Source organism: Merops nubicus, unplaced genomic scaffold (assembly GCF_000691845.1).
Source record: "Merops nubicus isolate BGI_N331 unplaced genomic scaffold, ASM69184v1 scaffold14414, whole genome shotgun sequence".
Lineage (NCBI taxonomy): Eukaryota > Metazoa > Chordata > Aves > Coraciiformes > Meropidae > Merops > Merops nubicus.
This window is the reverse complement of record NW_008606313.1, coordinates 1123-16479: the sequence shown is the minus strand read 5'-3', so window position 1 is coordinate 16479 and position 15357 is coordinate 1123. Positions and strand designations below refer to the sequence as shown.

At 47.3% G+C, this 15357-nt stretch overlaps 1 protein-coding gene across 1 annotated transcript; it reads right to left on the bottom strand.

Annotated features, from left to right (window-relative positions):
• Positions 1–871: 871 nt before the first annotated feature.
• On the bottom strand, positions 872–15094 carry LOC103772284 (fatty acid amide hydrolase-like; the record flags this gene model as incomplete). The annotated part of the gene is made up of 18 exons (XM_008939612.1): positions 872–982; positions 1538–1625; positions 1805–1889; positions 2225–2300; positions 2585–2647; positions 2864–3012; positions 4266–4302; positions 5028–5116; positions 5209–5286; positions 5434–5496; positions 6713–6796; positions 7012–7097; positions 7656–7816; positions 8851–8943; positions 9369–9489; positions 10623–10685; positions 13688–13828; positions 15057–15094. Coding segments are annotated over 18 exons (1626 nt in total), but the record flags the coding sequence as incomplete, so codon positions are not given.
• Between the last annotated feature and the right edge of the window lie 263 nt (positions 15095–15357).

The window sequence follows — 15357 nt, the reverse complement described above, 5'->3', positions numbered from 1 at the left end:
ACTCTTTCACAGCATTGCCACGTCATTTCCTCCATTTTTTCACACTTAAATGATAGAGGGCTTATAGAGCAGCCAGTGGCAGGAAAGAGGTTCTCAAAGCCTTACCCTGGGAAACAGACATGCAAGAGAAAGCCAGAACCCTGAGCTTTGGGTCACAGAGTTGATGTGGGCTCCTGCTCTGCATTCTGCTCCCCTTGCAGGAAAGGCTGAAGGTAGGTGAGCCTGCCCATGCAGTGAGCACCACCAGGCAGGCTGACCTCCCACTGTCTGCAGCATAAGGGACAGAAGCACAGGGACACTTCCATAGCTACAGGCATTCTGCTTTGCTCTGAGGGAATCTTCAAGTAAGGGGCCACAACACACTACCTCATGGCAGGTGTGTTAAGATCCTCCTCGTTCCAAAAGAGCTTGGCCTTATTTCTTAAGGGAAGCTGCCTCTCCCCCTCAAAACAGTATCTTTGTTATATCCTTGAGAAGTTCTGTGAGAAGGTTTAAGGTCTAGGCATTGTACTTTTCTATACACTGTAGTATGAACTGCCCCAGTCAAGTCCTGTAGATGCAATTGTCTTCCACCTTTACCCAGGACCCCTACAGGCAAAGAACTTGCAGAAGATAGTTACAGCTTCTGTTGGCAAAAACACAGCAAGGAATGAGCTAGCACAGTTATGTCCCCAGTATAAATTTGGGCCAGTCACTAAGAGTAGAAATGATGCCTGCTCAGCATCAGTGCCTTCTTGGATCAGTGTTCCTCCCCATTCCTCAAATGGGCCTGCTACTAAGCCTTACTCAGATGAACATTGACAAGTCCACTCTAATACTTGGCCAGGTCAGACTAGTGGAAAAAAAAAGACTTGGTTCCCATCTTGATCAGTCATGCAAGGACATCATAATAAATGGATGGCTTTTTGGTCTGGCAACGAAACTGCTCCAGCTTCAGGCCAATCCTCAGAAGAACAGCTTCATCCCACCATTTTGCCATGACCTGGGACAAGGTGAGAAAGAAAAGGAGAGGAAAAAGAGAAAGGTAGCATTAGAGTAACATACAGATGCTCTTGAAGGCCCTGCAGAACACAACTAATTGTTTTGTCCCCCAACAGCACCAAAAGGGGACACACTTTTCCTTTTTACCCAGGAAGTATGGCAACAGTGCCAGTGAGATAAAGGCAGCTTCAAAACCATGGACCTTTAATTTACATGAGACCCATTTCAAGAGGGAGAAGAGCAAGGAGGGACTTAAAGTTACAGGACAGAGAAATAAGAGAGGAAAGAGTAGTGACAAGTAGCGGCTACTGACGCAAGTAGACAGGGACACAGCAAAATCTATCTCCCAGATACAGAGGCTCTCCAGACCTGGAGAGTCCCTCTGCTATTCAGGATTGAGTTACTCTAACGGAAGTCTCTTCAATCACAATTTAAAAAGTTATTACCAGCACCTGCCAAGTGGGATGTGTGGAACAGCAGGAAACAGATTACAGTGGTTCAGGACAAAGCCAGTGGGGGGGTTCTGTGACCCAGCGTGCAGAGAGCCAGTACTCACCTGGAAGCTGATAGGAAGCCCAGCAGTAGAATATCCAATGGGGACCACGAGGCCTGGAATTCCAGTGAAGTTACCCAGCTGCATGAACCTGGGGGAAAAGCTCTCATCAGCATTCCTACCTTGGCAGAGCAGCAAAGGGGTCCTTTTTTGGGAGAAGCGGCAAGAATTGATCTCTCCTGCTCTACAGCCAGAGCTCCTTCAGTTAGTACAGCTAGTCTCTAGCTGTTCCCAAACTTTTGCTTCCTTAGTGCCAACAGCACTTCTTACCTCATGGACCGGACTGTGAAGGACAAATCACTTCTCCCAGTCAAGAGGTCAGACTCGTAGATTCTTGGGGCAGTGAAAGGTACAGCTGTGGAGGAATCACAGAATGACTGAGATTGAAAGGGACCTCAGGAGGTCATCTTGTCCAACCCTCTGTCTCAAGGACGGTCAGCTAGAGCAGGCTGCCCTGGACTATGTCTGAAAGGCTTTTGAACATCCCCAGGGCTGGAGTTTCTCCCTGCCAGGGACACAGACAGGCAGTCTAGAAATCCACCACAAATCTAGAAACACACAGCAGTCTTTCTAACCAGGCTGCATTTTCTCCTCAAGGCTAGAAGCACAGCAACATCTTGCAAAAATTCACATTCTTAAAATCAGAGAGGGAAAGTTTGGGACAAGTTCTTTGGCCAAGACTGCCAATACCTGGTGTAAGGATACAGTTTACAGTAGTGAAGATCTCTTGCAAAAATCTCATGCTCCGAGTTCTCTGTCGATTTGCCTGCAAGCAGAGAGACTAATGTCTGGCCAGGCCCTCTTGGTTCATGAGGCTCATGTCTGATGTTGACAGACTGCCCACCAGAACCTGTGCCACTGCAAAAGAAGATACCACTCCTGCAGTTTGGAATCAAGATGCAGGACACCAGTCCAGGTGGTATGTCCCATGTGGTGCCCCACCCTTCAGCATGCTTCCTCCTGTACAGGGAGGTCAAGGGGATCCTCTATCCCACCTTTACAATTTCACTAGGTTCCTCCTTCCAGCCTTCACCACAGTATGTTCCTCACCGTAATAAAATCCAGAGCTGTGAACTGGGAAGCCACGGCCAAGCTAGCCCGAGTCTCCAAATTCTGAAAGACAAAACACCAGTCATGGCTCTGCTTACAAGAAACTGAATGTGACAGTCCAGAAGTTCTCTTCCAGGTCTGTATCTCGTATCAGGAGTCATTCAACAGGTGCTTTGTCATAGAAAAAGGAGGCCAGCCTCAAGTTTCTCACTGACATGACACTTGTTCTGTATCAGCCAGGATAACTACTTGCCACTGGCCCAAGCTGCTGCTACTTACCATCTCCTGGAAATGTTCATTGAAGTCAGGTTGCAGGAAGTCCCTCATCTCACTGAGAATGCAGACTGCGTGTGCTACACGCAGTTCCTCCATCTCTGGAAGAGACACTTCAACCACGCTGGCTCCCAAACTCTGCAGGTGCTCCACAGCTGCTTTCAGAACAGTCAAAGCACAGACAGCATCCCTGAGCTCACCAAGCTTCGTAGAAGGGCTGCAAATCCCCACCCCCTGGAGAACTCAGAGACCCCATAGACCCTTACAAGGCAAGCATCTTCAGTGCATCGTGTGACATGCAGGCTGCTGCAGCTGCTTCTGAGGTAGAAGCCCTCAGCCTAACTAGATGTCAGTATTCCAACAGGGCAGGGCTGGGGGCTTGCAAACAGGTTCATAACTTAAACACTACATTTCAGGCAAGTTCATCTCCTCCCTCCAGCCCCTCAGCTAACCCAAAGAGTAACGGTGGACTGACAATGCTCCCCCAAGGACTTGACATGACCAGTATTCAGTCAGCATGAAACAGTTATTTAGCATCATGAGATTCCCATTCAAAGCCTGTTCTGAACCCTACTGGTGGAGGAACCCAGGGCACACTCAAGAGGCCAAGTCAACAGTATAAATTCACTAAATCCTGATGCACTTTAGCAAGGCTGAACAGCAAGACTTTGGGAAAAGTGAATCTTTAGTCTAAAAGGAATCCCCTTCTTTCTTCTACCCCAACTTCTTTGTAAATATCCAAGCTTGCCTATTTCACTGGCCTATGGGGCGTCTCTCCTAAGAAGACTCTACCCATGTAGAAGTGTCAGTGTCCATGGAAATAAAGAGGCTGAAGAAAATCCAGGCAAACAAAGCCTGAATATTGTGACCTATCTCAGCTCCAACACACAGGAAGCCAGCCACTACACCAGGCATTGTAGAGCCTTCCCCCCTTCCCCCAAGTACTCACCAGGGTCAATTTTACTTAGTCTAAAATCTGCCCAAGCCACCCTAAAGGCACCATTTGTCTGATTTCAAGGAAATACCAGAGGACTGGATACCTCACAAAGACCTAGTCCTGTCTTTCTTACTGAACATTATGTTGTGAAACAAGGCCCTCTCTTACAAGTCCTTTACCATTAAAGCTTGCAGAGTAAGTATTACTGAGCACAGATCTGCCTTTATGCAGACAGAGGCTCAGCACACTGGACTGCTTTCTTCCATTGTAATCTGACAAGCCTACAACTGCTGAGTTTTTTAACCCTCAGCAGTCAGGAGGGCTTCCCTCACACAATGCTACTGCTGTTTGACCAGCCAGACCTCTTTAAGCAACTGCCTTTAAGGATTTTTTTTAATGCATGTATAAGAACAGTACCAAGTGATACCATGGCATCAGGCCTATTAAAGAGTCTTACAGACTTCTCTTTACCTTTCTCACAGATGGACAGGACTTCAGCATCGCATGCCTAGAGAATAAGAGGAAAGAACTAAGCAGACTTTAGTAACTGCCCTCCTCTCCTTGGTGAGCACACTCACCAGGATCAGTCCTCATGGAGCTTTCCTTGTTCCTATCCCTAATGGTAACAAAACAGCTCTCCAGGACTGCCCTAGGCCACCTGCTCCAAGAGAACACTTTGCAGGTTATATCCCTAAGGAAAGGTCATCTTTTCCAGAGGAAGAGGCGAGGATATTCCTCCTCTTCACTGGGGCAGAGCCAGGAAGAGTCCTTGTTTTCCTCCAAGAGAAAGAAATCAGGGAAAAACTCCTGAGCACGTTTATGGAGCTGCATGACAACTACTAAGCTGCAAGCCCAGTTTCAACTTTGGAATGATGCAATACCACTTCATAGCTACAGCAGTCACCAAATGGATACATTAATTTTCCTCATTTGGTATTAAACTAGCTGCCTTTTGTAATCAATTCAGAAGCATTGCTTCCAGTAGAAATAGCAGTATGAGGAAGCATGCTGCCATCAACTGTAGAGTCATTACCTTTCCTCATGCCTCCAACAGACTTACTCAGAAGGCTGCCTTAGGGTGAAAAAAATTCATCACCCAGGCTATATTCCTGCCCAATTATAGGACTAAATATAAGAAGCTCTAATGATGACAAGTAAAAACAGTGAATGCATTGAATGCCTTTAAAATCTCATTTTGCAAAGCAGCAGAAAGATAGAGAGAAGAAGAGGCACCTTAAAAAACATCCAGTCTACTCCCAGTTTCAAGCCTTTCAGGTCAGGAGCACACAGATCAGATAGGGTTGCTTTTGGCTGCTTCAGTCCTGCAGGGAACAAACAAGAGTTCCTCCTTTTACCCAGGGTGCCTCTAGGAAGGCAAAGCACCTGGGCTCAGAGAGGGAGAGGGCTCACCTACCGTACGGATAGAGGGGATCTGGCTCAGCAAGGATACTGTAAACAATGGCTGCATCTGCCACGGAAGTACAGATAGGGCCTGTGAAAGAGAAAACAGGTACAAGAAAGTGACATGGGGTACATAGTACCTTCCTCCCAAGGTGTTTTGTAGGCACGGATCCCCTCCCCTGTGAGAACACCACAGAGCAAGTGTGTGCTGCCCGAGGTGGAGCAGAAGTCCTCTTACCTACGCTGACCGTGGAGAAGGAGAGCGGCAAGCTGCCGTGAGAGCTGATGCGCCCAAACGTACCTCCAGGAAAAGAGACAGGCAGTTAGCTAGACAGCAGCAGCACTGCTAAGGTCTGACCTAGACAGCTCTGGGGCACCCAGCCAGTAAGCACCATCCCCTTCCCTGACAGTCACTTCTGTGCCTGCTGTTCCAGAGCCCAGTCACTCATTTATCAGTACCCCGTTCATTTGGCTGACCACCATTTCTCCCATCAGTGGAACAGAGCATTCAACAGAGTGAAACTGTTTTCCCCCACATAATAAATTATTTAGTGGAGGAGAAATATTACTTAGCTGAGGGAAATACGTGCAGGGACATTTTGAAATACATGCATTTAAATATGTGGGAGCAGCACCTGCAGCATGGAGGATGAAGAGGCAGGAGCAGGATTATCAACAGCAGGAGATGGCATCCCCTGGAAGATCTCACTCACTTCACTGGTGAGTCTTCCTGCCTAACACCAGTTGTCTTCTCAGAGTACTTGTATTGCCTTTCTGGCTAGTTGTATTTTTGTCATCATTGTCTTCTTCACATGCATAAAGATTAAAGAAGCTGATCACATGTGAAGGATGGAAAAGCAGTAATCTGGTCTCAGATGAAGCAGTTGAAATCCTTCAGAAAGATAAACCATGCCCAAAATCCAGCATCACTTCCAAGTGACAATCCTGCCTCATCACCTTCTGTGCTGTAGACACTGCCCTGTGTATTTCTTATGTTCTATGCACATTTTCCTTGATTGAATGAATTCCTACTGCAAAAGCTGCATTGCTGCTTCTTGTAACAGTGAGATAAGAGGGAATGCCCACATCCTGGTTTCGGCCAAGCCTATTACCAGCTCCAACTGACAAGATGCAAGTCTGAGCAGCATCAGCCTCTCCATATAACTGGGGTGATGGCAAACCATCACAAGTGGAGATGCTTTTCACCAGCTCACTTACTCATACCCAGCGATGTTGGGAACACCTCCCAGCAAAGAAGGAAGATTGAAGAGGGACGAGTGGGTAGAAACAAAAGCAGCATGAATGTTTTGTTTAGTATGTGACTCAAGTAAGTTAGTTTTTTTTTTTGAACACTGAGAATAATTCCACTCTGCCAGTGCAGCACACAAACTCAGGGTGTTGCATGCTAGAGCTTCTCAGGTCAAGTTTTGCTTGACTGGAATTAATGGACTGTGCCTGACATGTCTGTGGCATTCTACCTGCTACAGCAAATCCTCTCTGTGATTAAAGGGCTCTACCTTTGAGTCCCACCACACCACAGAACGAAGCAGGAATCCTCACAGAGCCGCCTCCATCTGTGCCAATAGCCACTGGGCAGAGACCTACAAAAAACCCCACATGTTGGCTTGTGATCAGAGAGACATCGTGTTGTCCTGTCCATTATACCAGCAGCTGTAGCCAAGACAGCACACAGAGCTCTCTGTTTAGCTACACGTTCCCCCAGCTTCTAAACCCCCTCATGAAAACTAAATGCCTGAGGCACTTGGGCTCAGGACCTTCCTCCCATCACCTCTGAACTCCATTTAGGACCACCTACCTGCTGCTACAGCTGCTGCTGATCCACTGGAGCTCCCACCTGTGAAGTGGTTAGGCTTGTAGGGATTCCTAGGGATCTTGTGGTACCTGAAGCAGACAAATAGTGTTGAAGCTTTTCCTAGGAAGAATCATGCACACTAACAAGGCAGGAAAAGATCCAAAAACACAGCTCAGGGATTCTGATCTATTAATAAAGAGGTATCAATTAATCTCAGATAGTGCTATGTCACTAGAAAACAAGATGCAGAAAAGAATTTTGTCTGACAGGCCAATTTCTTGTTACCATAAGCAGCCTATCCAAAAGAGACAGACTCAAAGCAAGAGAAAGGAGACTGCTCCAGCTCTGCTCTCTGCAACATTACCACTCATCCTGTTAACATTCACACCTCCAGGCCTGTAAGAAGTGGCAAATCAAGTTCCTTACTCAGCAGACATCACTTGGATCCTCTCCTTCCTTTGGTTTCAGGAGCCTTCAGGCTTCCATGACTACTCTGATCCTCAAATCCACAATGCTGAGTTTTCACACCCTCAGGGTTCTCTCTTCACAGTGTGCTCCCATCAGTTTTATTCTCACGTGCTTGTCCTACTTTTTGTACCCTTCCCTCTTAGTTCTGGGCATCAGCAGGAAGAGAGGGAATTCTTTACCTGTTAGGGTTGCATCCAGTTGTTCCAGTCCCTAGCTCATGCATGTTTGAGACCCCGATGATGACGGCCCCAGCCTCTCGCAGCTTCTTGGCCACAGTAGCATCTTCTGTTTCAGGCTCTGTCCCAAGATAGACTGTTCCCACACGGTGATGGTAAGGTACCTTGGCAAGAAGACATTATTATTCATCCCAAAACCCTGGCAAGGTAGGCAGGCACATGTATGTGTTTCACAAGCACACTTCAACTCCACAGCACATCCCAGCCATTAGGGCCCACAGAGGTAAGGGCTAACAAGCTTCACTCTTCAACTTGTCCTGTGTTGGATTCTATTAGGAGGGACAGTTGGCCCTTCAATAATTGGTCCTTCTCCCATGCAGAGAAATCCTTTCAATACCAATATAGAGAAGAGCAGAAACATGCAGACAGCCAAAGAGCTGCCTCCCTGCAGCAATGCTATTGCTGTGCCCAGAGGCAGCAGAACAATCACCTTGGCCCCAGAGCATACAGGATCTCTGTTTTCCATTTTTCTATGGACAGAGCTGCAGCGTTTCAGATCCGCAGTGCTCTGAAGCAAGGCACCAAGATTAGACAACTGCCAGCATACCAGATGGACTCATTTTCAGGGTATGCTAAGTCCTTCTCACTTTGAGGCAGCAATGGAAGAATCTGTACATAAAGAAGACTCCCACCCTATGGGTAGGTCTCTGCAGAGCCTACAACAGCTTGATGGCACTGCCAGGAGTATTTAGTGGTAAATGTTGTCAGGACACAGGCAAAACTCCTTGTCAGCAGGGATTCTTGAAGTAACTTGCATATTTCTGACGTGTCCTTTAAGGTAAGGAAAGAGGGATGCTTTGCCAGTGGAGCAGAATCAGTGCAGAGAAATACAGTTACACCCACCACTACAGATGCTTTTATACATTCTCATTTCAACATAAGAGGGACTGTTTCCCACCCTCTACTCCATATGGATTAAAGAGATCTGTACCAGATATGGAACATGTCCACAGTACTCAAGATCTGTCTTCTCCTGGCAAAACTTGTTGATCCTACTCATTACAAACCCACATGCTACCCTTTATTACAAACACGTCCTCAGGCTTCTGCTGAGCAATTGGCCTTAAAACCTTGTCACAGTGAGTTGTCCAGGTTGACTGCCTGCAGGCTAAGCTGACAGCTAGACAAGGATACTCACCACTTTGAACTCTTCTTTCAGACACACTGGGATGCCATCCAGATAAGACAGGGTACATTTATTCCTGTAACGAGCAGTGGAGGCCTCAGCCATCTGCACAGAGGAAAAAAAAAAAGTGTGATATAGATTTAGTTGAGCTGAAGGTCATTACCAGTATCAGAACAGATACCAAAAAAGGCTTTCTCAGGCTGCTACTGAGCTAAACTATAAAAGTTTCTTTCTTCTTCCACCATATGCTGATGGGAAACTACTACTTGGAAGCATCTATGCTAATGAATGCTACATAAGCACAGAAGTCTTGTTTTAAACATATTTGTCAAGCAGGAAACAGATTGCTTTAATGCTACCTCTTTGCAGGAAGGAAAGCAAGCTTGTTTGTGTCCCCTATGCAAGGGGGGAGGAAAAAATGTACATATTTTTCTGTCCAATACATCAGCAGAAGAGCCTCTGCCCCTTCCAATGGCTGCTACTGCTCTTGGGGTGGCAGAGGCCCCTCTCCCACCAGAGGCAGACGTTACCAGCATTATTTGCTCCTGGTCCCATTGCACTATGGCTCTGAGTGGGGGCGTGGATTTGTCGCAGTCCTCCAGCATGGCAATGATGTTCTGTGCTACCTGAGATGGCGTCAGCTTCCCACTCCTACAGGACAGGAGAAGTTGGGACCTTGTTATAAGACCCCCACACCACACCCACACCCAGGGTTTGTCTCACACAGCAATAGGGCAGCTGCCACAGCTGTACACAACAGCTAGGGAAGAATCTGTGTGTGGTGGTCATGCCAACACAGTTGACACCATCAAGACTGGAGACTCCTTCCTTAAGGGGAGGATCTGCCTATGCAGCACACCCCCAGGCCTCCGAGTAGGGGCAGGAGCTAGGAGAGTTACCCAGATATTCCTGAACCTCCAGACAAACAGAGGGCAGCTGACAGCTCTACAGAGAGTCCTGGAGCTCCTGAAAGCTTGAGGCTATGAAACTCCCAGTATCATGAGCTAAGACCAAGAGGCCAGCCCCCTTTACACAGGCCCTCTGATACAGAGACAGGGCTCCCAGCAGCACTGTCACAACCCACCATTCAAAAAGGCCTTCCCTCCCTCCTGCCAGAAGGCCATGTTACACCAGAAGCACATCCACCTCTGGCTGAGGAGCAAGCCTCACACTCAGGATGCAGCTCTGACACCAGACTGCAGTGTCAGCCTTTTGCTCCAAGGCCACAGCCTGCCCGTAGAGGTGGTCCTTGAGGAACAAGTGCAAGGAGCACTAGAGGATTTATCCTTGGCACATGTCCCACAGGCAATCAGGAGCTAATGAACAACCAACAGCCCACAGAACCTCAGAGTCAGTGATGTGCTTCCAGCTTTTTCTGAGCTGTATACATCTACTGGGTGAAAGCAGGCAAGGCTTTTTTGAAGCACAAGTAGCTGGGGAACCAAGTGATTGTTCAGACACTCACATCCAGATGAGCCTTCCTCTCCTTCTCACACGACTGGGCAAACAAGGTATGTAGAAATCTCTCCCAAAGAAGACTGGCAATAAGCTGAGGAAACTAGCATTTAAATATCCTTGTGGGGCTTATAAAAGTTGTGCCAGCTTTTCCAGCTGGCTTTCCTTCAGTATTCTGTTAGAGGGAAAGGACTGCAGAGGGTGATGCTAAACAGTGATACCTCAAAGCCAGTCCTAAAAAACGAGATGCTGGGAGCTTGTGGGACAGTAGCAGCCCACCACAGGGGAACATGCAAGATGGGTTGCTTCCAGACCATAATTTCACCTACCGGTAGCAGTCCAGGTAGTCTTTGATCCCTTTGAAGCTAAACCCATTGCTGGCAGAGTCAGACCTGCAAAGAAAGGTTTAAAGGGACAACTGTGAACCATCAAAGCCACCTCTGTTTAGATCTGTAGACTTAAGCATCGCAGTCCAGTGTGGATTTGGGCATCACTCACAGTGAACCTGCGGGTCACCCTTTGGACTACTAGCCTACATGTTGCAGCTAAGGCTCTGTCAGGCTCCTGGCACATGTGCCAGACACCAGGTACACTAAGGCTGCCACAAAAATCAGGGGTCAGTCTTGCTGACTCATCCCAGTTGCTTCATATTCCTACTGCAATACAGCGGTCATGGAACTGTTCAAAATTTATTCCAGGTTTACGTTTGCTCCTCATCACTGCAACATTAAGGACAACCAAAAAATGGTTCCATAAATACACTAACAATAAAAGGAGGATTAGGGGGAATCTTCATCCTTTACTGGCTGCAGGGGGAAACGTGGTGACTGAGGACAAGGAACAGGCTGAGGCACTGAATGCTGCCTTTGCCTCAGTCTCTACAGCAGGACCAGCTGCTTGCTGGGTTGCCAACCCCTTCAGCTGGAGGGCAGGGATGGGGATGAGGCTTCCATAATACAAGAGATGATGGTTAGTGATCTACTGCATCACCTAGACTTACACAAAGCTGTGGGGCCAGGTGGGTTACACCCAAGGGTGCTGAAGGAGTTGGCTGATGAGCTTACTAAGCCACTCCTCATGATTTACCAGAAGTCCTGGCTAACTGGGGAGGTCCCAGTGGACTGGAGACTGGCTGATGTGATGCTCATTTACAAGAAGGGCAGGAAGGAGGATCCTGGGAACTACAGACCTGTCAGTCTGACCGTGGTGTCAGGAAAAGGCACGGAGCAGATCATCTTAAGTGCCATAACACAACATTTACAGGGTAACCAGGCCGCCAGGCACAGTCAGCACAGGTTCAGGAAGGGCAGGTCCTGCTTAACAAACCTCATCTCCTTTTATGACAAGGTGGCCAGCTTGGTGGATGAAGGAAAGGCTGTGGACGTTGTTTATTTAGACTTCAGTAAAGCCTTTGATACTGTGCCCCACAGCACTCTCATCACAAACTTTGCTGCCCTAGACCTCCATGAGTGGACTTTCCAAGGCACATGGGGGTGTTGACTGATAGCCAGCTGAACATGAGCCAGCAGTGTGCCCAGGTGGCCAAAGGCCAGTGGCATCCTGGCCTGTTTTAGGAATGGTGTAGGCAGCAGGAGGAGGGAACTGATCGTCCCACTGTAGTGGGCACTGGTGCGGCTGCACCTTGAGTACTGGGTTCAGTTTTGGGCACCACAGGAGGAGGAGGACATTGAGGCTCTGGAGAGGGTGCAGAGAAGGGCCAAGAAGTTGGTGAAGGGTCTTGAGGATAAGCCTTATGAGGAGTGGCTGAGGGAACTGGGGTTGTGTAGCCTGAAGAAGAGGAGGCTGAGGGGAGACCTTATCACTCTCTACAACTACCTGAAAGGAGGTTGTAGGGAGGCAGGTGTGGGCCTCTTCTTACCTGCTGCAACTAACAGGACAAGAGGAAATGGTATTAAGCTACACCAGGGAAGGTTTAGGTGAGACTTTAGGAAAAAATTCTACACCGAAAGGGTGATCAAGGACTGGAACAGGCCTCCCAGGGAAGTGTTTGAATCACCATCCCTGGATGTATTTAAAAACTGTTTGGATGGGGTGCTCAGCGATATGGTGTAGAAGTGGCCTGGTAGCTAGATAATGCTTGGACCTGATGATTTTGAAGGTCCATTCCAACCATAACGATTCTCTGATTCTGCCATTATAGCACAGCCAGAATACACTGCTAAATCTGCTCCCATGGTCTCTGTCAATCCAGGGACAGCCAGCAGCACGCACAGCATGTGGTGCGGGAGGGGGAAGAGGCAGCAGCACACACAAGGAGACACAGCAGCAAACTGCTTAAAAACTAAGTTGATGGCTCCAGCTTATAAGAAACAGACAACTTCTCATCACAACAGAATGAACACAAGATCTCCCCAAGAGCTAGCTACAGTTACTGCTCCTGTGATGTTTCCTTATCACCCAAACCAGAGGCCTGTGCTGGCACAGGACAGCATACAGCACCATGCTGTGCCATGCAGGGAAGAGATGAGGCTCCAGTAACCTGTCCTGTAACACCCAACACATCGCTGGCAGAGCTGGGGACACAAGAACCAGCAGGCTGCACTCACCCTGACCAGCTACTGTGGGAAACATATCCCCCTCCCCTAAAGTGAAAGAGCTGAAAGTTTCCTCTTGCTCTGTCTTAAGAGCTCAAGAAGGGACCATGCTTAGTCCTCCTATAAGCCAAGGTACATACAGAGATCTCACTCTCTGAGATGATGATGAAGGGTGTCATAGACATTTTCAGTAACTACTGGACAGGCCCATAATTGAACCAAAACCAGCTGGGGAGACTTTCCATAGCAGCCCAGCTGCTCCCACCTCAGCATCAGACCTCAGTGAGACACACGAGCCCAAGTAACCTTCTGCCTGGAATCTAGTGGGATTCTTATCGAGTGCAGTCTGCAATCAAGAAGCTGAGCAGGCTTTTATCCAAGCAAACCTAACGAGCAAAGCCTAATTTTTGTGTGGATCGTTTTCTTTATAACCTGTATTCCTTCTCCCCTCCAAGCAACCCCTGTGTTCTCTTTGGGATTCCTCGCAGGCAAGAAGCAGCACATCTGCAAACTCACTTAAAGGATGCATGCACTGACTGAGCAACCGATAAGGGGATCTGCTCTAACAGGGCAACCAGAGCCCTGGCAAGGGCAGAATTTGATCTCCCCAATAAGGAGACTCCCTGAAGCTTGTAGAAACCTCACATTGCTTTTAACTACCGGTGATTTGCAAGATACAAAAGGAAAGATGACTGACAGCACTGTCTGTTTTGTGATGTAGCTGGGCGTGAAAAAAGCTTTTAATTCAGATTACTGACAACAACAGCTTCCCACTACCATAATAGCACCAACACCTGTGCTCTTCCATTCCACTCCCCTCTTCCCCATCACATACCAACCTTGCATCTATCAGCTGCTCGATAATATCTGAAGTGGTTTTACCCTCAGACTTGTCTTCTGAACCCTCCGCAGCAACCTCCGGGATGAACGTGGGATCCTCGGGAATGTCAAGGGAACGCATAAGGGAGAAGTTGTTCAGCCTGAAAGGCAGAGAGAGTCACAGCTACAGTTTGCAGGCTCTACCACAACTCATTTTTCAGACTGTTCAGAGGGAACCACAAATTTTTACAGAACGTTTTGTCTTAGCAGTTTGCTTTCACAGCAGGGAGTTGCAACAGCTATCAGATAATCTCTCACACCTTTCCTAAAGGCAGCATCAAATCTATTCTGCTTGCTTAACAAAGCCTCCCACCACTTGACATAAGGCCAGGCAGCCTTCATAAACCCAGGCTGGGAAAGAAATGATGCAAGCTTTCAATTCGCTTTCATTAGACCTATCACCTACAGACCAGTGAAGACAAGAATGGAGAAGAAAGGAAAAGGAGAAAGTAGTACAGACCAGACATTAAAGCACTAATCCTGCTAAAACAAGCACCTCTTCAGACTTCTCAAGGACCTGCTTGAACATAGTTCATTTGCAACCAAATACAACAGGGATTGGAGCATAACTCCAGGGACTGGGACACAAAGCAAGGAAACCAAGACCCTGTCATAGATGTCAGGGAATGATGTGTAGTATAACAGAGGTGACGCTTCTCTGGGTTTGACTCACTCAGAGCCCACACTCCAAGTAAAAGTTGAGGGGTACCAATTACATGTCATGTATTTCTCAGTGTCCTGGATCTGCACAGATGACCCACCAAATGATGGGCAAACTATCTGAGCCAAGCATGAGCCTGAGGCTCCTGACATCTCTTACCTGAGTGGCTTTTGGCACAATGTACAGTTGAAATCACACTTTCTAAACAAAAGCGTGTGAGAAGGACAAAAGCCTGTCCTAAAAAGAGTGAGTATTTTTTAAAAGAACATACTAAAACCTCAGAACTTCATGTCTGGCCTCTCATCTCCCCACTGTTATTATTCTTTTACCATTTCTGGTGATAAACATAGATTTAGACATCCACAAGTCTTTAAAGAAAGATCACTCCTCAGTAAAAACAGAAAGAGGCAAGCTGGCACATTTGGTTTCTGCCCGAGTGCAAAAAAAGTTAATTTCTTCTGACACAGACCCATTCAAACCAAAATAGTTAAAAAAAAAATCTGGTAAACATTTATAAATAATCTTGCTCATTCTGCAACCAAGCTGTGGAGCTTTCTTCTTAGAAAAGGCAGTTTCAGAAAACCTGTAAATGGTATGCAGTGCAAGCACGTCAAAAAAACCAACAAAACAAAAGTAACTTGGAGAGGGAGAAAACGCCCCACTCTTACCTCATTAGGAGTGGCAGTAAGCAGATTTGTCCAAATGCCTAGAAGAAAGTAAGCAGAAACATTGGTTTGCAGTAACTTTGACCTAAAACACCTTCCTCACTAGACAAGGAATGCTCAATGTGGTCACAACTGCTGCAGTCTCAGAGCACCCTAGAGAGCATGCAATGCTATGTAGAAAAAAAATACCACAAATACTTGTATTTCAGGCCATAAAATTGGCCTGAAAAGGTCTCCTCCCACCTTTCATATTTACATACTTGTAAAGACTATTCCTATGGCTGTATTCCCACAAAGCCTGCAG